Source organism: Rhyacophila brunnea, unplaced genomic scaffold (assembly GCF_057557595.1).
Source record: "Rhyacophila brunnea isolate RB1 unplaced genomic scaffold, BYU_Rbru_1.0 scaffold_13, whole genome shotgun sequence".
Taxonomy (NCBI): domain Eukaryota; kingdom Metazoa; phylum Arthropoda; class Insecta; order Trichoptera; family Rhyacophilidae; genus Rhyacophila; species Rhyacophila brunnea.
In genome coordinates, this window is record NW_028232785.1 from 23,287,484 (window position 1) to 23,311,000 (window position 23,517).

Here is a 23,517-nt window from a genome sequence, read left to right on the forward strand (position 1 = left end):
TAAAAAATAACTGAAATTGATCTTGATTTATCTGATATCGGATATATTACATACGTAGTTTCTGCAGGGCTATTCTAACATAATTGTGTTGCTAAAGTTCAAAATCTGCTAGAAGACTTTCTTGAAATAATTAAGATAGATATTAGCAATGGATTTGTTTTAAAATCTCTACACGAACATTTTATCGCCACTTTCAAAATCTGCTACGATTGATTGACTGTCATTTATGAAATAAAATCAATGTCTATCAATTCGCGCTATAAAACTACTGTAACATTCAAAAACCATTTTAGTTTCAAGTTTTTATTTATTTTCTCAAAATATTGAGTGTTATACACTAAAACCTCGTTAATACGAATTCCATGGGACCGAAAATCGAAAAAAAAATCGAATTACGAATTATATGGGGGGAAAATATTAAAATTTTGAAAAAAAAAAAAAAAAAAATCTTTTCATTAATTTCGTTTCTACCGAATTGAGTCATAAAATGTCAGGATTATTTTTATTATATTAAAATAAGTAATTTTTGATGTTTATGCCAGGGACTCTAAAATCATTTCGAATTACGAAATTCGAATCAAAGGCATGATTTTATATGAAAATAATGTTCAAGGGACTTTTTTTTCAGGAAAATTTCGAATTATCAGTGTTCTTACTAATAAGGTTTTACTGTAGCGGGTTTCGAAATTTAGTGACACATCGATTAACTCCAAAATCAATAACAATTAGTGATAAATAATTACAAGATAAAAAGAACTTTTTATATACCTACCACGTTTTTAAATTTTCTGTTGAATCATATAAACTTGACAATTCTATGTATTAATAAAATCTTTTGTCATTTTGACATTTCATAATGATTTCCATAGTTTTGTACGTATATATTAATAATTTAGTTGCTAGACCCCTTAGCAACCAACAATAATAAATTTCCATACAAAGCAGAATTAACTGAAAATGAATTCAATTCTCCTTAAAAATGGCTAAAAGTATTAAAAGAATGCATTTAATACAAAAGTTTCAAATGTCTAGCTAGTCGGGAAGTTAGTTAATAATCTTCAATTGTCCAATACAAATCTTGGACAAACAAGAAAAAATTTGTACTGGACAAACAAGAATACGAGCTAATAAAAACGTGGTAAAATATGATATGTTGTATTCAGACAGTTAATTATTCCGAGAAATTAACTGCCAGGCGTGATATTTTTTAACACGGCCGTCAAATGTCGTTGAGGAACACAGTTAACACGTCTTATTTGATTTCAAATGCATCCCATTAGAATCACCAATTGGAGTTAGTTTCATTTTAACGAATTGCTCCCAATGATATCCGTGGTATTCTGTAGCAATAAAAATAACAGAAACATGTTGCCTTGTTAAATATTTTTAAAAAAGCCCTATCGTCCTGCTGATATATTTGTGCATTGTAAATTTTCCTGACTGAGCAGTAATGTACCGATTCAGTAACTATGCATTGGATCTTTACTACTATCTTCCATATACTATCTTATACTTGACTATCCTCATTGACCCATGAATGGGTCCATGAGGATAGTCGGATAAAAGGATGAAGAAATAAATAAAAAAAGCGTACATTCTCCGAGCGCAGATACGCGTTTGACGGCGTACCTGTCAGTGTTTTATTTAAGAAAGTCATTTACACGTTGTAACCATAATACACCATATATTATCTCATCGACACACCCTCGTCACGTCACGTCTTCACTTCTTGGGGGGCACTGCGGCGGGCTTCTTCGCCGCGGGAGCTGCTGCCTTCGGCGTTGCTTTCTTGGGTGGTGGTGGGGCGATCTTAGGCTTGACGACGGGCACCTTAGGTGCTTTCGCGGCGCGTTTGGTGGCCCTCTTGGAGAGCTTGACAGCCTTGGGTACCTTTGGCTTCTTGGCCTTTTCGAGGCGGTACTTTTTCATGGCAGCGGCGCGGTCTTCACGCAGCTTCTTGGCACGGACGGCAATGTGGGTCGCTGGCAGTTTCACCTGTGACAAATTCAAACATAAATTAATTGACATTCAATAAAAGCGCTGAAAAGACAAAAACCAAATACGCAAATGTTATCATAATATATTAACCCCACGGTTACATGTAAATTGTACGTATACACTGATGTGATAACAGCGCGTCCATTCTATACACAAGACTGCTTTTCGGCCTCTACAGCAGCTATCTAGGGTAGGTTTGTACCGAAATATTAGCAAGTAATTGTTACAATAAGTGCTATGTTTTAACAGCACCTCTCCACAGTTAGTTTCGAGCACCTGAATAGAACGCAAGGGTCGAATACAAAGTAAAAACAATAACAAGTTATCAGAAATATAATATAAATTCATTCATTCAGTGAAGTCTGAAAGAAGGAACAGGTGAATAAAACAAAAAGCTAGCCGAGCTATACAGTGTAAATTTAGAACGGCACCTCTCTTGGCTGTGTTAAGTTTAGAGCGAGATAGACAGCTTTGACTATTTAGATAGCTAACTTATTGTAACAGTTAAAGTGATAATATTTATCACTTTAGCGGTCGATAAGTATAGAATAGACCGCAGATGTAGCTATCGAAAATGACATAAACTTTCACACGCGTTGACACTCAGTAACAGTCGACAGTTCTGTCTACCTTGGATCTCTTGCAAACCGACAATGATAACGCAGCAGAAATTAACATGTCATACCCTCATGAACACAGATCCTCACACATATTCGAATGATATCAGTGGACAATTTAAATATGCGGAACATCAGACAAAGTCAACGTGTTAAAAGGTAATCACAGAAATCATAACCCAATGCTCTGAAAAGACATATCATCATTTGAACCGCACACCAATAAAATCAATCGATTTATCGTCCGCCTCCGATATACCAGTGGCGAAGGGTGGAAGTAGGCTGTTAGGATCCAACATAAATAGTGCACACTAAATTTTGTCAGTCATACATCTTTGTTTTTATTGAACAAAGACTACAATAATATACAGATGGTGTTGGTTAGTTTTTAAAAATCAATTAAACCGTGCCCAAACCATAATAGTTTTAGTATGCTATGGGCAATCTGACAAAATAATGCGCACTTTTTATACATACTTATTTGTTTAGAGTGCACTATTTATGTGAGATCATAACAGCCTACCTCCACCATTCGCTACTGCAATATAATATGTACAATGACACACATGACTCTGTCCACATGAAAAACTGAAAGAAAAGGAAAACAGATTTCTACAGAGATCATCTGACAACTTTACCTACTCGTAAGAGCAGTTTTGATGAAACGAACAATGTTAGACTTCGAGGTTATGTTATATAGTGTTTCGTGCGCATGTTCTTATACGCACGTAAATCGTTTACTAGCATTAACCCTTTTACTCCTACGGGGCCGATATTTCGGCCCACCATACCTATGCAAAAACTACATCTGGGCCGATCCATCGGCCGAAAGTTTGGAACCAAATTTACGATTTATTCCAAATTTTTTCCCGTCATATTTCATCTCGTGTAGACGAATCATTATATTCACTGTGTGTTGAGTGTGAGTAACATTTATTTTAGTGTCGGCTTTATTTATAATTATGTCACACCCTATTAACTCACAAGTCATAATTGCTCTGCTGTCGAACTTGAGACCAAAGAGGGTCATAAAAATAATAAAACATTATTTTTATGACACATTTTAAATTCTGATATTTCTTTTAGTTGTTTTATGATTCATATATCACATTACAAAATGAAGTTTGTAATTTTTGAACTAACAATGGATGCCACTGTACTTTTGGTAAGATGGTGAAAAAATACATGAATATAAATATTATTATAAATGATTTAGTGCTTTGAGACTTATTTTTTGAAATTACTTCATTCCATATCAGTTAGTCGTCGATACTGTATCGAATTCTCTTGCGATTTCGTGAATTGAATAATATTCTTGAATACCTTGGACACTATACGATTTTTTTTTTGATTACTTTATAAAAATTCTATTTCACAGATAAATAATAATTTGTTTATTTTTTTTTCTGTTACTACATAAGGATAGATTATATTATAAAATTTGATAAATCAATTATAAATAAAAAAATGTTGTCACACTTGTTTTGTTGTTCAAACATAGTTTTATCCGTTCATTTCTAAATAAATATTGATACATTATTTTTTTCTTTTGTTTTATTGATGTAAACTATCAATATTATTACTTATTATTGCTTTATACACCATTGAGAAAACACAAAAAAAGTTTCAAATTTTTAAAACATGTGTAGAATTAGTTATTTAAAAAAAACTAAATCAACGATTTTTTGTCAAAAAACGCTTGGGAGTTTTCGCATATGCTAGGCTTAATCAGCTGGGAGTAAAAGAGTTAATCAGCCGTTAACGGTTAGCTAAAACAGGATTTCCCAAACTTTTTCTGCAATGGAACACTTCGCAAACCCGGAAATTTTAACGGAACGCTTAGTTCATTTTGTAGAGCAGCTAACCGTTCTGCTAATTTTGGCAACTGTCGTTAAACTGACAAGACTTGTCAGCCGGTCAGTTAAAGACAATATACCCCATCTTTTTCATGCGCATGGTGTGAGAAAAGATGGTCCTCCGTCTGTACCTAGATCATGGCCCCCACATCCTGAAGTGAGCCCCCAGGCTAGGATCTTTGGCGGGCCCCCTACCTATCGCTAAGGTTAAAGGCAATGTAACGATCATACTCCAAATGGTGTTCGAGGTAAAATTAAGGGTATTTTTAGCGATTTCTTGTATTTTTAATACACCCACTTTTATGTTGATATGTACAATTATGGACATTTCAAATATCGACAATAATCAAAAATTATTATTATGGCTGTATAGATATTTGACGTCATAAATATCAGTGGAGATTGATCATCACTCGTCCATCAATATGAAGTAGATTCTTTAATTATTTGAACGTAGTTAAGCAGAATGTAGCCAGTCCACAATAATGTCGAGCTGAGATAATGGCACTTTAATAACAACATGATTATTAAAAATGTATGTGAAATGTCAAATTATTTTATTTCCAGAATAAATTCTTTGCGGCTTGGCTATTTTCAGCAGAATGTAGAGAAAACCTTCTCGCATCTGATCTATATCGTATCTCATTTTTTTATTTTTTGTGGACTGGCTACTTTCTGCATAACTATGTCCATTTTAGTTTTGCTTATTTTACTTCTGCTTAGTAGAAGTAAAATGAATGTTTTGCACAGTGTATAAAACCTTTCCAAATGGTCGCGGAACACCTATTCAAGTTTGGCGGAACATAGTTTGGGAAACCCTGAGCTAGAATAGTCATGACATTCCATGCGCCTTGGCAAATCTCTCATTAGAGTAATGTGTAGTATAGAATCCTGATATGTGTACAAAGCAAATAATTATATAAGCAGACGGCTCCACTGAGAACTGTCACTTAACAAGACGAGACAAGACCATCGAAATGTTAATTTAATAGTCTAGTATTTATTATTTAAGACTGACGGTAGCTCACGACAATCCTCTCCTCGTCTCCTCGTGTAATTAGAAAATAAAAATATGTATTAATAATCAGTGATGTCTCACCCCCTTCTTCTCGGCTTCGACGAGCTGTTTGTCGAGGACCTTCCTGGTGCGGTCCAGCTGGGCGCGTCTCTTGAGGACTCCAGCGTACGGGTTAAGCCGCAGAAGGGCACGTGCGTTGGTCAATGGGTTGAGCTTGCGTTGGCGACGCACCACAGCCTTCCTGTTGGGTGTCAATTTGAACAAGTTAAATAAATGAATGTGAAAAGAAAGCATAATTGAATGATACCGATGAATAGTTAAAATGCGCGGGACATCAGACAAAGTCAACGTGTTAAAAGGTAATCACAGAAGTCATAACCCAATGCTCTGAAAAGACATATCATCATTTGAACAGCACATTTCTTCACTTGCATGAATCCCATAACGTAGAATTCATTCCATCGTTGACAGTTACTTGCTCATATTAGTCATGTGTCGATAACAAAACGTAATGTATGTAAGATGCGGGATTCGAACCCACATGCACGGCTTCAAAGTCAGCCGTTCCGAATACCAGTGGCGAAGGGTGGAGGTAGGCTGTTAAGATCCGCCATAAATAGTGCACATTAACCTTTTTCAGCCAAATGTATTTGTTTTTATTGACATAAGACTACAATTTACAGATGGTGTTAAAAATCAATTAAACCCTATCTTAAGGTGACGCATCAGTGAAACGCCAAATAATTTTTAACTGTAGGCGCGACGAAATTTTGGACTCTATCGCATTCACCGAGAGAATGTCGAGTCAGGAACACGTCACTTTGCTGCGTGATGGCGACGGGCCAATTAATTCATATTATTATTGTTACTAATAGAACAATAAACAGAACATAAAATGGACGTATGTTGGATTTATATGACAAATAATATTTCGTTTGACAGGCGTCATTTGCACCCGCGACCCGCAATCCGCGCATCGCCTAGCAACAATCTTTTTAGACCGTGCCTCAACTAATGCACGGCCTTAAACAAACCATAATAGTATTGGTATATTTTAGGCGATATGACAAAATTGTGCAGATTTTTTCATTCTTTCTTATTTGTTTTCGTTAGATTAAGAATACGTATTGCACATATTGTTGGCTTATTTTTTAAATTCATCAAGCTTTGCCTTAATCAAACTATAATAGATACAAATTATTATTCTATCTATAAAATATCCAAATTTATGTATGATTTAATTGCATAATTTTAAATAGTTTATAGATATACGAGTATTTTTTGACTATTATCTATTATGGCTTGGTTTTCGCAGGGTTTAATTGAATTTTAAAAACTAACCAACACGATCTGTAAAATGTAGTTTTATTTCAATGAAAACAAATATGTATGACTGACAAAGTTTAGTGTGCAATATTTATGGCGGATCTTAACAGCCTACCTCCACCCTTCGCCACTGCCGAATACAGGACAACAAAAACATTATTTTGTTTCAAAAACAGTCAAATCCAGGCACTAGACTTGACTAGTTATCTCATAACAAATATTTGATAAAGCTACATTACCAGAGTGGTACAATTGTATAATGTTCATACCTTGGCGCGCGGAGCACCTTCCTGATCTCCTCGCTCTTGAGCAGACGGGAGAGATCAGTGCAGGCCATACGGGGCTGCGGCAGGTTGAAGCCCTTCTTCTCCAGAGATGGTGCCTTCCACGACCCAAACAGCTTATCTGCAAAAACCCACCACGACACAACGTAAACATCACTCCTGGTATTCAATCATAATTTCATTTCAACTATTCAATTAATGTTCAGAATTGGAAATATGGTATAGTCAGCGTATGTCAGAAACACGGACCAAAAGATATCATCATAATATTGTATTATATCGAATTGATGCGCCGGAGCCCAGATATTCCTCCCTTGTCCAGTCAGTGGCGACTCGGAGCCTCCCAAAATAAACAATAAAACCAACGAACCTGGTAAAAACAACAATGTATCTCTTCCCTATCTAATTATTATTGAAGACATGACTCATGATAACATTGTATATAATTTTGTGTACAAGTCGCACCGTGAGTGTAAAACCAAGACAATTTGATTTCGAGATGAAATGCGAAACAACTGCCAAAGTCGTGAACGTAATGTAAAAGTGAAGTAACTGAAAGAACATGCAATATAATGTAGATATAAACCAAATATTATGGTTTTTTTTAGAAACTCTATTTGTCCTAACAAAACGAAGACTTCAAACCCTAATATCTCCAAAATATGTCTTTTGCACATGTCTTGGTTTCACACTCACGGTGCGAAGTACATCCGTATCCTCTCTAGCTCAAACTCATAAAGCCAGATGCAGAGATGTCACCATTGTTGAATCAACCTAACTAACGTTGACTCGAAACGGTGGCAAACTTACCAAACACGCATAGCATCTGTCAAAACAGTGTAGCATATCAGTCAGAATTCAAACAAACAGCATTAAATTACATTTATAACGAAATTCAAACAAAATACTATACTTGAACAAGTTCCTTGCACACTTGACTATTCTGACAGCCGACACTTGTGTTCCCAAGTCCGCCACTCAATAAACGGTCGATTACGACCATCCAACTTATATCAAGCGCCAGCTAAGTATGTCTAAAAGTTACTTTTTAGCATTAGTAAACTACTGACCTAATCGTTTGAACGCAGACTCTGTCCAGATGATGAAACGACCGACGTGACCACCGGGAGCCAACTTCAGGAGGTTCAGCTTCTCAACGGAGATCAGCTCCATGCCGGGGATGTTGCGGAATGCCTTCACCAGACCCTGCCGACAAAACAGTCAATTATTTGCAATAGCACAACCCTCAAGAGTTAACGACAATAGGCCAGACAAATCACTGTAAATGAACAACCGACAAACAGTACAAGAACAATAACAGATGTGGGGCCACCTCATCCGCATATTCAGGTTACAATCAAAAGATAGGTTTAGATTCATCACCGATTACGATGGCTAGACACAACTTTAAATCGCAGGAATCAGTTGTCTGGGTGCACAACATTATTGGGACGGTTCATCTATTGAGATATTTCGCAGAGGGGTGCCCCCGTAAAGATGGCAGCTATCACCCGCAAATAATAATAAACAGGTACTGACGCGGGTCTTTCGATCACACCCCTGCATTCACCCGTGAAATAATTCATGTCAGAATCGTCATAAAAATGTTAATGTATTCTGCGATTTGTGGTTGCGTCCAGATGTCGTAATGGGCCTTAAAACTAGAAAAAGTGATATAGCGTAAAAAAAAAAAACATAGATAGCGTAATGAATAGATGTACAGTGAACTTACCCCCCGCAGGTATTAAGACCAAATGCAAGGATCAACGTCACAGTATTTCTATAGCATTCTTTTTAATTATACGGCAACATTCATAATATTTGCGTATAATAGATCATACAAATGCATAAATAGATTAATTGGGTCCGATTGTGCTGGCAATCACGAGCCACCCGAAGGCTCTCATAGCGAAGAGAGTGCATACCAAATAAAGATTGAAAATTAAAATTTCTTTTTGGGGATTGTCTTATATTGATAATTGGGATTTAAAAAAAAATGATTAGGTTGGTTACCTGGTTGCGGTGATATACGACGAGTGGTCCCTTGCGCTGCACGCGTCTCCTGTTCCTCATTTTACCTTTACCGGCGCGGAGACGACGTGACTTGTATACCTGTTCGACAAATAAAGAAACAACACATCAGAAAAGACATTCACCTATTCATATAATATATTTCATTACTAAAATAAATAGATCTGCAACAAAGACAGACATACTCAATTGTGAGAAAGAGATATGAAAATAAAGCGTGAGGACAAGATCGAATGTATTATGACTAGGGCCCGGATTTGTATGCAACAAAAAACATGATTATATGCATGCACGTATGCACTTAAAATCAATAAAATATGCAATAAAACCGAAGAAATATGCAGTTAAAAATTGACATTTTTTGTGGGAAAAAATTGTAAATACCCACTTTATCCAATATTACTGACAAAAAATCGAATAACTAGTTAATAATTTTTTACATAATACGATATCAGAACAAAAAACACAAACAAAGAATATAAAGTTAATCAATTACAATTTTCAAAATAGTTTTTTCACAAGTACCTACAAATAATTGAATAATAAATGCAATGTAAACCAACTTAAAAAAACAAAAACGACACACTTAACTATTCCCAAATACTATTTTCTGTTTTTTGCCAGAAAAAAAATTACATTATTTTTTTCAATATTATGCTCTGGTATTAAATTTTTCCGCATAGGTAGTTGTCAGTATTTTGTTTATATGCGGAAAACTACCTCTCAACGTCCACTTGGGGAAACTTTAAATAATAGTGCCCGAGTTGACTTCACTTTTTCCACTGATAAATCCACAGCTCGGAGATGGCATTAAAAATGCAAGTGCATCTAAACTATCTTCCTTCCTAACTTAGTTATATTTCGATAAAATAATTAAAAAAAAAACTAAAATTATACATTCAAAAGCTCTAAAATATGCATTTATTTATGAAATATGCACCAATGTCTCAAATATGCTCTAACGTCTCAAATATGCATTTATATGCACAATAAAATTTTATTTTTGGATTCTGTGTCTTTCAAAACAGATTTCTGTGCAACTCTCATAGCTTTGCATACACCCTAAAAAAACATGCACTAGCATATAAATCCGGGCCCTAATTATGATTAAACTTGTAGGCTGTAAGAATGTATAGAAATACTCGTATGATTATAAATATGTTTTGATACCTTTCTGATAATTTTATAGGTAAAACAAATATCAAATAATGATGATGAAACCGTATTAGACGAATCTAAGATGCGGAATATTATCAATCTCGTGACAGTAGCCGACGGCGACATCATCGGAACGGACTGAGTTTATTAGCATCGTAAAGGGAAGGTAAATGTCCTCCGTAAATGCCGAAATCCATTTGTCGCGTATCATAACATGCAGAGATATATCGTATTGATTTAGAAGAGGCACATAAAATGCAACATCTGATGCCTGATGCATACCAAGAACAGCTTTCCTATTTGCATACTGTAATACAATCGAACTTGGTTATTACGAGGAAGATGGGACCGACTGAATTTGCTCTTTATAAGTATTACTCGGTTTATAAAACATTTTTCGGGCCATGTTCTATTTAAGCATAGAACATAAAAAACCTGAAAACCATCGTAAAAATCCACGAAACAAGCATGGCATTCATGAACTACCTAGAAGTTGTCTATCGTAATGAAGTGCTGTGCCGCCGGCGCTGGTAGGTACTTACTGACTTCAAAAAGCTTGGATTTTTTACATGCAATTTCAACCATACGGGTGGATACTTTTTCAATGTTGTCGGCGAAAACACCAATTAGGTACTTAAACACTTAACTATAGTGTCATAAACGTAATCCGATCCCGACGGCATCGACGGATTTTATTGCTTACGGTCGAAAATGTTGTTTTTAAACGATCAACACATTAACAGATTTGCTCGGTATACCCGATAAGTATATCGTTATAAAAGTGAATAAATGTATGGAGAAAATCATAAACTAAAATGTTAACGAATGTTTACTCATTACATCTGAGATCTCGCTATTTCCGTGATCGTAATAACCAAGATCGACTGTATCTTGAGTAGTGACCGGAACAAACGGAATCTAGTAGGGTTACATGTAAATTGTACATCAAACATTTCAGTGTGGCACAGTTCGCCATGAACTTTCTTATTGGAAAGAGATGACCGTATACTATACGGTGTCCTATTTTATCAGATTCAATATGAACATTAATTCAATTTTCATAGCTGATTTTGGCAAAATTCATGAATTCAAGAATGAAAACCTAACCTACTAACAAATAATCCAGTATATTATATTGGCTATTTTCAAAATTTATTTGCTGCTGGCCACTGTAAAGTGTAAACCGAGAAGATCCGCGTTTTATTTAGACATGAATTTTATGTCATGAAATGTTTTACGTACAATTTAAATGTAACCAAATACTTGAGGGTACCGAATGGCGGCCGCTGGGAAAGAAATTAGAACAATAATGAAAAAATGTCCCTTAGCAAGCACACCCCTATAATCAAGAAACCATAGAGAAAGGTTATGCAAAGAATTAGATTCGTCGATCTGGCACGTGACATGGTTACCCGAATGAGCACTTAATGGCTTCAAACGAGTGGACATTAGATGTGTGCGTATGTACATTGGTTATAGACGTACTAACATAATCACGTAGTCACCATATCGATAGCTCAGTTCTATAGTACGATAAGTCAAAATTTTTAAGTTTCGAGTGATGTTAGCCATTATAATCGTATCGCTCTTCTTCAGTTCCACAAAATTACAACTCCAAAAAATTACTAGTTATCCTCATAGGGCCGATGTTATTGCCGGTTTTCTACAGGCCACTACTAATTCCTAGTTCAATTTAACCATGGAACTGAGCCATCGAAAATAAAGATGATGAAAAAAAACATCTTCTGGAATCTCTCAGTATGAAATTTAAGCAAAAAAAGGATCTCTACAGCTTTATTCCATCGTAATAAATCGCACTGTGACTTATGAGTAATCACCATAGTTACTAACTAGAATCGGTGCCACAAAAATCCTTCACTTAAAGATTTTATGTTCGATGTGTTCGTACATCTATTGTACAAGTCTAGGCGACCTATACTATGTGAAAGTGTCTGTGTGGAATACCTTTTGGATATCACCCCAGGCGCGGATTCTGCGGAGGAATGCGACTGCTTGTTTGGTCTTGGTGAGCTCTTGAACCTTGTCTGATACCACCAACGGAAGCTCTGGGATGTTGTCGATCACGTGACCTGGAATTAACAACCGACACAGATCAGAAACCGGGCAGTAGGTTGGGAAACCATAGACACTAAAAATTTACTAGATGCCAAACACTTGTACGCCGATTTTTGTTGATGTTTGCCGATTGTACCCTGTGTGGTCAGTTAGATAACAGTTGGTAAATGAACAAATTGGCTCTACGGAAATAAGAAATTGTGTCCCTGATGCGGCAGAAGTAAAACATTAATGACAACCATTCAAACGTACATTAACCATTCGAAAGTCATGAGTTAAAGGCATTAATAAAACCTTTGAATACAAAGAAAACATTCCTGTTTTTTTTTTTTCTACCATGTCCGATCCTAATAGGATCATATGGGCCTCTACAGAGTAGAGGTTTGTATTAACAGATTTTGTTTTTTACGAGAAATGGATGTCAGCCACTTGCTCAACCTATTAGGTCCATACCCTGACTCACACACAAATTGAAAAACAATATGCGTACTTGCCAGGCCCAGGTCTCGAACCTGAGACCCACGGCGTGATAGTCCAACGCTTAAGCCTCGCGGCCACCGTGGGTGTTTAGCATTAGGAAATTATACTCTCACACTAAAGGGGTTATCCTTAAATTACGTTACATGATTTACAGTATATTTTGACGGCCATTATTACAAAATTTTCTAGCCCCAATGTCTTGAACTAGACTGCGGCTTCTATATCCAGACATACACGTCACTGCGGTCGTTTCTGAAACGAAAACCGTTGCAATACCGCTAGCATGCAAAAAGCACGTGATGTAATATTGTAATCGCGTACAGCGCCATTACATAGATGTCAATAAGTAGTAGGTGCACAGTATGTCACAATTTATCATGAAATGTTGTTTCAGACATATATGGTCGTATATTAAAGACTGTCCAACCTACGGTATATACGGTACGGGAAATAAAACACGGTTCTTGACAGTTTACAGGAAACAAATTTTGAAAATAGCCGATATACTTGAACATTTGTTAAGTTAGGTTAGGTTAAAGTAGGTTATGTTTTCATTCTTGAATTTTGCAAAAATCGGCTAGGAAAATTGAATTAATGTTCATATTGAATCCAATAGAATTAGAGACTATACAGTCATCTCTTTCCAATGGAATGCTCACGGCGAACTGTGCTACGGTGAAATGTTTAACGTACAATTTACATGGAACCACAATTTATAACTCGTGCGTGAACAAATAAATATGTTGAAGAAGTGTTGTATAAAAATTGTAAACCACCTTTTCTATAAGCACATTTAAAATTATCTAAAATGTATTCCGCTGCAGGTGGTGAACATTGTTCATGAACATGAACCTTATTACCTAAGCAAAAGACCAAGTATAAAAACAAATTTTGAATATTTGAAAAGGTTTGTAAAAACCCATAGTGGATACAATAAACATTTAGTAAGCGCATCAAATTGTCATTACTCATAATCAATTGAACTATGTATGTAATGGTAATGACCAAGATAAATGACATTGCACACTTTTTTTTCCGAACGCGAGCTTACTGACAGCACATAACGTGATGGTAATGTGTTCATACCATAACACATACAAGCAGCCACACATTTTATGAAACTAGCACATTAATTACTGCAGTCGATTATTATATTAAATAAATGTACGGTTAACACTGCCCCATATATCACACGGTAAATGATTAAGGGAACGCCTAGTCCAGCCATAAAATCAATCTGGCACGATTAAAAGTAACACAAATGCGGTAGTTTGGCCGCTATCGTGTGGACATATCGTGCTTACAATCTAATACTTCGTCCAGAAGACCAAGGTAGTTTGAAAAGTAGTATCTGTTGTCCGCTCAGTCGAGGTTTCTGCTTTGGTCCATTGAGACAGAAACAGCGGTGTATTTAGACGATCAGTTTAGTTATCCGTTCAGTCTCAGTTGACAGTTCAATTAGGAAATGCCAATGTATATTTACATATTTTTATCCAATAAAAAGGAATATTATTTGTATAATACCTTTATTTCTATCTACATATATTTGAAGAAATAATATTGCAATCGAAATTGTCAATTTAAGTGGCAACTCTAAAAACGGGTACGATAACTGACAGAAAATCCATGTCTCCGTTTCGGTTTCAGTCGGCCGCTTCAATTTTGCGTTTACATGTCAGTTCAACTGACAGCTCGACTGAAACGGAGACCGATCGGACAGCAAAACTGTTCTGCAAATATGCTCCTACTAAAATAACTAACTTTATATTTAATACAAAAACAATAAATTTCAGCAATACGTGCTCGCAGTTTGTAAATGAACGTAATCAGTCAAATCCAGATTTACCGGCGACGTTTACAAAAAATATTTAATTCAGCCGTAGAAATTCTATCTTACTCTAACGCATAGTGCGGAGATACAGTATAACCTCGTTTTTACGTGCCCGGTATTCACGTTTTCCCGGCAATTGCGTGTAATTTTTTCGGTCCCGATGTATTTCAGTACATAATACCCGCATTTACGTTTTTATTTCCCGCGATTTACGTCGGAAATATTCAAAATATGCGAGTTACGCGCGCTTCTGAAGAACTGTCTGATGAAGACGAGGTTGATATTCCAATAAAAGAAGAAGCAATGAGGTTCACCGAGGGTTTAAAAACCTACTTTACAAACTTTGCTGACATCCAAGATAACACTTTTAAATGTTTACTCACTCGCACTTATGGTTCATTTTTGTTCAGGCCTTGGTACCAAGTTAAATTTTCAACGTGTTACAAATTATCACTGTGTTACCAAGTATTTTAGATAACCGCCTTGTCTATGGAATTGGTTCTTTGTCAATTTGGAGCAATAAGAATAACGAAAACGTGTTAGTATGCCAACTATTAAGAATAGCTCTGCAGGCATCAGAAAAATAATGTTCTTGTCTCGTTGGTTTTGTGATGTCACATTTTCCATCACATTGATACACAAGCATTAATTTTGTTATTAATCAATTCATTATACTGACAGGAAATCATTGGTGAAATCAAATCACCCATCTCCGGATTCACGTCAGAATTTTGAGAATGAGCCACTTAGGGAAGAGAATTAACACAAGTTGATTAGGTTACCTTTGGCTTGGACGAGGGCTGGGACACCGCTGGCCGCGAGTGCAGCAGCGATGGCGTATCTCCTCTGCTTTAGATTGACACGTCTGTGCCAGCGACGCCACGGCTTGGTGGGCGCGAACATACGACCTCCGCGACACATGTTACCGAACGCTCCCTGGCCGGACCTGCAACACAAATATAACACTTCAGATCTTCACATTTACAGCTCATGCACCTAGTATACGCTCCGACTGGCTTCAGACAAAGTCAACGTGTAAAGAGTAATCAGAGACTTGAAAGCCTCATAACCCAATGCTCTGTAAAAGATATACCATCATTTCGCCGTTATATTCAAATTACACCAGAGAACACCATCCAGCAGTGGCGAAGGTTAGAGATAGGCTGTTAAGATCTGCCATAAATAGTGCACACTAAACTTTGTCAGTCATACGTATTTGTTTTCATTGAACTAATGGTACGTTTACATCTGACACTTATACCATTATACTTATTTTATGTGTCGGACATAAAATTTCATTTACTGTTTACACCTGCATGGATCTGACATAAAATTCTGGTATACTTCTCGTTGAAATAAAGTCTCGACACTTTATTCAATGGCAACATTGGAATAAATATATGCGGTGTTTACATATGATATTGTAATTTATTCGGACACTTATTTTGTATACTTCTCAAAAACGTTATGTCAGTTGTCAATATGGGAATGTTAAAAAAGAAAGCAGCGAGTGTTATTATTTTAAGTCTTTTGGCAACAAAAAGGAGGCAAAAATGGTCTAGATGGGTGCGGGAATGGATTCAGCGACGAGAAGAACTAGGTGCCTTCCGTTTAATGTCAGAGTTTAAAATCGAAGATCCAACTCAATTTGTGAACTTTAGTTTGCAAGATTGGACCTTTTGCCAAAAAACAAGACACACAATTCAGAAATGCGTAGAAGAACGATTAACAGTAACATTGCGATATCTAGCACTTGATCGTCATTGCATATTCAATGTAATATTATCGTACCTAATACGAGTGCAGGTGTGGGCCAAAATGAATTAGGTAATACCATTTGAAGCGCATTTTTTCTTCACAGAGTGCATCAGAATTAATCGTATGTGCCGAGAACAAGCGATATTTTATTTTCGAACAAAATCCATAGAACACGGCACATCCGATTTATTTCTCATTGTCTATGATTTTTGACAGATCGCTACAGTACATTTATTAACGTAAACGTTGGGCATACATTCATGGTGTACCTATGATTATTGATTGTCCGTTGTTTTAGAAATATACATATGCAATTCACTAGGTACCTGTCAAACTACGAATATTGTGTCAGGTACTTGACATAAAAGTAGACGGTGGTCCAACTTCGGTGATATATCGCTCCAAGTTCGAACTTATCGAATACGCGGTGTTTACATTTGCGTATATAAGTAGATTGAATAAGTGGTAGGTGAGAGTCGACACACGCAAAATAAGTGGCAGATACAAATATACTTACTGTTTACACTTAAGTGAATATGGTGTCATACATAAATATGACGATATTAGTGTCAAATGTAAACGTACCATAAGACTACAATTTGGTTAGTTTTTTAAATTAAATTTTTTATCGATTATGGTTTGGTTAGGCAGGGTATAAACGGATTTTAAAAAACCCTCCACAATTTTTATTCTTAGTTCAATAAAAACAAATAAGTATGATTGACAAAGTTTAGTGTACACTATTTATGTCAAATCTACACAGCGTACCTCCACCCTTCGCCGCTGATTTGTAGGTATAGACTGCAATGAGTTTCAAACAAATGATTGTGCATGTGCATTTGTGCATCAGACGCCATTGTATAATTACTTAGCGACCTTATGTCAACCGTTTAGGACCAAAGAAACCCTATCTCAATTTATAGTAATTTCAAGTTACTTATGGTACCGGACATAGAATAACACATGACGTTATGTAACGAAGAGACTTGTGACAAACAAATAAAGGATAGTTCAATACATATCTCTAATGTACATATGTTTGGTGTACAGTAAAATAGAGAGAAATGAGGTACGTTTCTATGGTCTTAAGAAATCGATGTTTATCGATATGGATTAGGCCGCCCAGTACCTAGGGATGTCAAAAAAAGTATCAACAACTTTTTCCTATTATAACAGGTATAGATTTTGTGCTTCTTGCGTTGACCCAAAGATCACAGGGACAAAAATTTTAATTGCAATGCTTTCCACCTCCCTTCCAAATCCTGCGACGCGTCTTCTCTGCAGCGCTGCAAGCTTAACACGATAATACGAGCTGTCCCAAAAGAAATAGCATGACCCCGTACTTGTCCCTACGTTCCAATGTAGGAAAATGACAATAAGGTATACAAGTAGTATTGTCGCTAAAACTGACCTGTGAGTACCACCTCCCCTGACACGAGGAATACGGGCGACAGCTCTGCCGGTACCCCAGGACTCAGCACTGGTCTGGTGACCTATAGAATTTTTAAAAAAAAATACAATTTAATTATCATTCATGAGTACATTCTTATGAATCTGGGTTGACTCTATGTGCACCAGCACAATGACGCGGGAGGCCGCTTTGGTATATAAATACAGTCGAACTTGGTTATTAGGATCACGGATACATCAAGATCTCAGATGTAATGAGGAAACATCCAATGACTTTTATCATAATTTTCTCCATACATTTATTCACTTTTATAATGAGCTACTTCTCGGGTATACCGAGCAAAACTATTAATGTGTCGATCGTTTAAAAACATCATTTTTGACCCTAAGCAATAAAATCCGACCGCGCAGTTAACTAGACTGATGCCGCAGGGATCGGATTACGTTTATGACAAGTTAAGTGTCCAAGTACCTAATTGGTGTTTTCGCTAACATTGAAAAAGTATCCACGCATATGGTTTAAATTGCATGCAAAAACTCCAAGCTCTGTGAAGTCAGTGGGTACCTACCAGCGCCAGCGGCTCAGCACTTCATTACAATAAACCACTTCTTTTGTAGTTTATGAATGCCATGCTTGTTTCGGGGATTTTTACGATGGTTTTCAGATTTTTTAATGTTCTATGCTTAAACAGAACATGGCGCGAGAAATGTTTATAACGATATAACGAGTAATGCTTATACCGAGCAAATTCAGCCGGTCCCATCATCCTCGTAATAACTAAGTTCGACTGTAATATATTGCATGACCTATGAATTTTATTGTATGGCTAGCTCTGCCCCATGGATCACACGGTAAATGATCAGGGGTGCACCTAGTCCAGCCATAAAATCAATCTGGCACGATACCTACTAACACAAGGGCGGCAGTTTGACCGCTATGTGCTGAACGCTGATCGTGCTGATGATGAAAACTAACACCGAAAAATCACTACAGATTCAATTTCCACTCACCCTGACCGTCATTGGTTGAATTGGACAAATTCACTAATGGTGAATTATTCTTCTGACTTACATTAAGGCTATCAGCTCACGTGAATACTCAAAAAAAGACGAGACTGAAACTCCAATATCTAGCTAATGAATTTCAACGGCAGCTCGCTGACGGCACGACTGGAATCTCCCAGTTTCAAAACGTCCGAAACTAGAGGCGACACGACATGCTAGTCTCCCAGTCTCTCAATTGCCAGTCACCCATTAAACAGTGGTGCCAATATCAGTAGATTCGATGAAAGATTGTATTTTCTTACCAAAATTGGTAGCACTGAACTGAAATAAACAAGCAATAACAAGTCAAGACGTCAAAAGTTAAAAATGGGCGAACCGATTTGTAATCTAAAATCTGTGGCAGATATTGAGAAATACTCTTCCCTGTATAATTACAGGCAGCCAGAAAAGGATATTACAAAAAAAGCTTAGAATAAAGTAGGAAAGACAATAGGTTTGAGGTTATTAGGCTTCAGTAGCGCAGTGTGCGGAGCATCAGTCACTGGCCAGTTTATGAGTTCCGTCATATTTTAGTTCCTGCGTGAGCAGATGGCCTAAGTGTAATAGTCGAAAACAATGGGAACCGACTTACCCGCTTACCCTACCAAGTGTGGTGGGACAGGCTTCAGATCTCAAGTGGGGAGAAATATGGGAAAAACTTAAAACACGTTATAAGGAACATGATATTTTCAATAGGTACATCTGTATTTGAGAACAGTGGCGCACTGTATTCTTTCGGTCGAGTCATAAAATAATAAAAACAACCCGCCTTCAAAACCTTCCAACTTTTACATTTCTATCGTATTAATCTGTTCTTTGTCTAAACCATGACCTGAACACAATCGGCATGTAATAGCGACAGCAAAAGAACGCTTAGTGACAATGATATAAGGTCAGCATAGTCTGTCTTCGTAAATACCGCAAGGCAGTGTTGTCATTTGTATTCGACTGAGTCGTAACTCAAGAGTCCTCAATATTCTGCATAGAGTTGAAAGCTACACCAGCCATTTCCATTACGATAGCAAGCTCTCATCAAGTGATCCCCATGTCACTTTCTATATTCTGTCAGTCGCCGATGACATAATGCAGGATTTTAACTTTTAAGATAATGTCGTTGTATATTTAATACCTCCTATGTGGTGATTTTGACGAAAATGAGTTATTGATACCACGTGATGCAAATTTTTTTTGTCTTCCGTCTGTGCTATAAAAAATTAAATCACCAAATAAAATCGATATTAAATTAAAACTTTGTGAGAGCATCCAAAATTATCCGTACCGTAATTAATCCTATGTGAGCGTCCGCCGCAATATATCAGTATTAAAATAATCGTATGCGAACATTGGCATGGTTACAGATGATTCAACGTACTTGATCGTATGTGATAAAAACACGGAAAAAGCTATGATTTTACCATTTAACAATAAATATATCATAAAAAAATATGGTTATCCAATTTTAATTTATGATTAGGATCAATAAAAAATGTGGGTCTTTTTCCTGGTTCTCCGCCACCGCTCGCTGTCATCTGTCAGTGAGCGCAGTGTTGCCAACTTAACTATAATTATAGTACATTTTGGTTCGCGTACTATTCGAAAAGTTACATTTTCGTCCGCGTACTATTAAAAAAGTATAGTACGTCAAAGATACCACAATTTTGAAAAATTTTATTAATTGTATTCGCCGGTCTGGTTAGGGGTTCATATGTTGCGATGTTTAAAGTTCCGTAAAATGTTTGTACTTCTATCACAGCAAATCGTAATAACGTGAAGCGAGGGACGGTGCATAATATAAGATCTCGGACATGTTTTGCGTTGTATAGCTACTCTAAAAAACTAACGTGACAGTTAATGACGGCGGCCGGTGTTAGCATTTTTCGGTCGTAAGAGGTGTTATAATAAAGCAGGGCATCGGAATTTCTCGAATTCTCCGTTATGTTTATGTGACAAACAAAAAACTTTCATTTTCTACACGTCCTATAATTTTTGCCGAAATACTATAATGGCTTGGACCGCGTACTATAATTCGATGACAAAAAGACAGCTAAAATCCAAAATGGCGACTGACAGATTATGATGACGGAGAACCAGTAAAAAGCACCAAAAATGTTAAAACATAATAATATATATCATTTACGATTATTTTTTAAAACAGTTTTTTTCGATTATCTCAGAATATAAACCCATAGGAGGTATTTAAAATACAGCGAAGATAAGACAAATTGTTAATGCATAGATAGCATGTCGAATAAGACAGTCAAAGGCATATTCCGGGTCACATAATTCTCCCGTAAAGATTACTCTAAAAATCTCAACCTAGCTTGCCATTTTCTACAAACCAACTGGATACCATCCAGAGTGTATGATCAAGAAAGACACGAAAAAACTGCCGAATAGCGATTCTTGCAGATTCCGTGCTTCCATATGCTTCAAATAATGAGCAGACATGGACTTATGAGAAAGTAATTTGTTCTCACCGGCATCCTTGTTTACACTGTAGGGGTGTCTCCTATTCTTGCTGATCGAGACGTGCACCTCATTGACGACATCCGGGCGGATGGGGGCGCGGAACACCGAGGGGAGAACAATCCCACCTGGAGCCGCCTCGCTCTTGTCATTGTACACCGACACTAACGGCCGGGCTACTGATAAACTCTGCAAACACAATTGAAACAAATCAACAATCGGATGATATTATACATTGTCCATATTGGAAACTTTCATTAGGTGATACATTGGTTCTAACTTTAGCCTTGTTGTAAACAAGCATTTCTATAATATATACGGTCAATGTACTCTAGTAGAATGCCGATACATTCACAACGACTGGTTCTACCTTTTCCGCCCCTCCCGTTGTTGTCTATGGATGACCTGTCATTGTTCTATAGAGTGCTCATACTGACGCGTCTGTCGTGTTCACACAGGGAATGGTTTGATTTGGATAGATGAGTTACATGATAATTAATAATACACTAGCACACTTTCTACTAATGTAATGCAATAGATCAATGCTACATATTTTTTGGATATCAATATTACCACGGGTTTTTGTGTGAAGGACTAGTCTGACCTTGACAGCTGATGAATAATAGGAATGTATATTATTTATAATTTATTAATATATTTGAGTTACTATTTTTATCACAGCCTGAATATAGTCAACCTTGGCATTCACCTATCTAATGAAAACATGCTGAAGTGGAAATATGACTATCATTGGAGACAATAATTCACTTGGCCAGTTTTCCAATTTAAATATTCATACCTAATATACAAAGGCGCCTGTGTTTTTCAATATAAAGAATATACTGGTATGTTCTAAGCCTAAGGGCTTTTGCCTCATGATTTACATTTTACAACATTGTTATCCTGTTTGCCGGAGACAAATTAAAGATTATTTTTTCAAAATAATCTCATGTAAAGGATATTTACTCTAAATAAGGAAGCTAATGATAGAATGATACACTTATTATTATCAGTAGGTTAATATTGACCTATATATAGGAAATACTAGAAAATGTGTATGTAGGTAGAGGTTAAAAATGACATTGCGACTGCAACTTAAAAACGCTTAATTGTCTTAAAATCAACTCGAATCAATCGTTATAATATTGAAAACTTTGAATTATGTCATTATGTAGACAATTTAATAGCCTGGAGGTAATATACCTACGAAGCAAACGCGTAAACTAAATAAATACTAATGTAGAAAATGTTGTATGCCAATCAAAAGTTAGGTTAAAAACGTGACAAATGGACGAAATATAGAATTTAGGTGTGCGGTGGCACTGCCCCATGCTGAATATTGAAAAATCAAGAAGGGAACGCCTAGTCCCACCGCTTTTAACAATAATCTGGCACTTTTGATTACACGAAACAGACATGCTGATTTCGTGTGGACATTCTGTGCGGATATCTGTCAAACGACACGTGAAAACACTGTTAAAACAACTAAATTAGTACAATTAACAAACACTTTTCGCAGATGTAGCAATGGTTAGTCGGTTATAACGCAATTAATAACATTTTATAACGTTTGTACACTGATGCCGACATGCCAAACACGTGGGTAAAAAGCACCATATCTGTCGCATTTTGACAGCTAACACTGCGGATTTAAGTACGCAAATGGCTTGCACTGCCTTTTGGGCGATGAAAAATGAATTACTTTTGACATATTGTGAGATTTACGTACCATTTTCGCTTACTGAGCGAACTATTTTCACACTTTAACACAATACGCGGCGGAAAAGACCATCCGCCATGCCACGGAGAAATAGAAAGAACGGATACGGATGGTTCGAATATGTTACCATATGCCAACAAGTGTTGCAACCTTTTGTGCATAATGTTCGAAACCTACACGATTATCGAATGTCACTTTCGGTAATTATAGGTAGTGTTTATACCATTTAATTTTTTTAATTAAAATAGATCTCATAAAATTGTGTTTTTTTCAATATTATTATGTGTTGATAATCTCAGAAACCAATAAAACTTTAAGAAAGCCTATGAAAGATTTATTTATTTATATCGTAGATAATAAATAATATTGGTAGCATCACATACCTAGACAATCTACCTAAGTATACAATTTATAAAATATTCAAAAATACCTAAAAAAAATATT

At 36.4% G+C, this 23,517-nt stretch overlaps 1 protein-coding gene across 1 annotated transcript; it reads right to left on the reverse strand.

Moving 5' to 3' along the window:
* Positions 1-1,593: 1,593 nt before the first annotated feature.
* On the reverse strand, positions 1,594-23,171 carry RpL4 (ribosomal protein L4). The gene is made up of 10 exons (XM_085940595.1): positions 23,083-23,171; positions 21,365-21,542; positions 17,845-17,926; positions 15,458-15,621; positions 12,254-12,378; positions 9,113-9,211; positions 8,170-8,305; positions 7,085-7,220; positions 5,571-5,730; positions 1,594-1,995 (listed from the first exon to the last, which is right to left on the reverse strand). The coding sequence occupies exons 1-10, from the start codon at positions 23,083-23,085 to the stop codon at positions 1,723-1,725; spliced, it is 1,356 nt and encodes a 451-aa protein (XP_085796721.1). The 5' UTR covers positions 23,086-23,171; the 3' UTR covers positions 1,594-1,722.
* Positions 23,172-23,517: the final 346 nt, after the last annotated feature.

Excerpts from the sequence above, each read along its gene's own strand:
- RpL4 (XM_085940595.1), bottom strand. Across the intron at positions 17,927-21,364 it reads CAGTGTAAACAAGGATGCCG|GTCACCAGACCAGTGCTGAG; the intron begins GTGAGAACAAAT and ends AAAATTCTATAG. Across the intron at positions 5,731-7,084 it reads AAGGTGCTCCGCGCGCCAAG|GAAGGCTGTGGTGCGTCGCC; the intron begins GTATGAACATTA and ends GACACCCAACAG.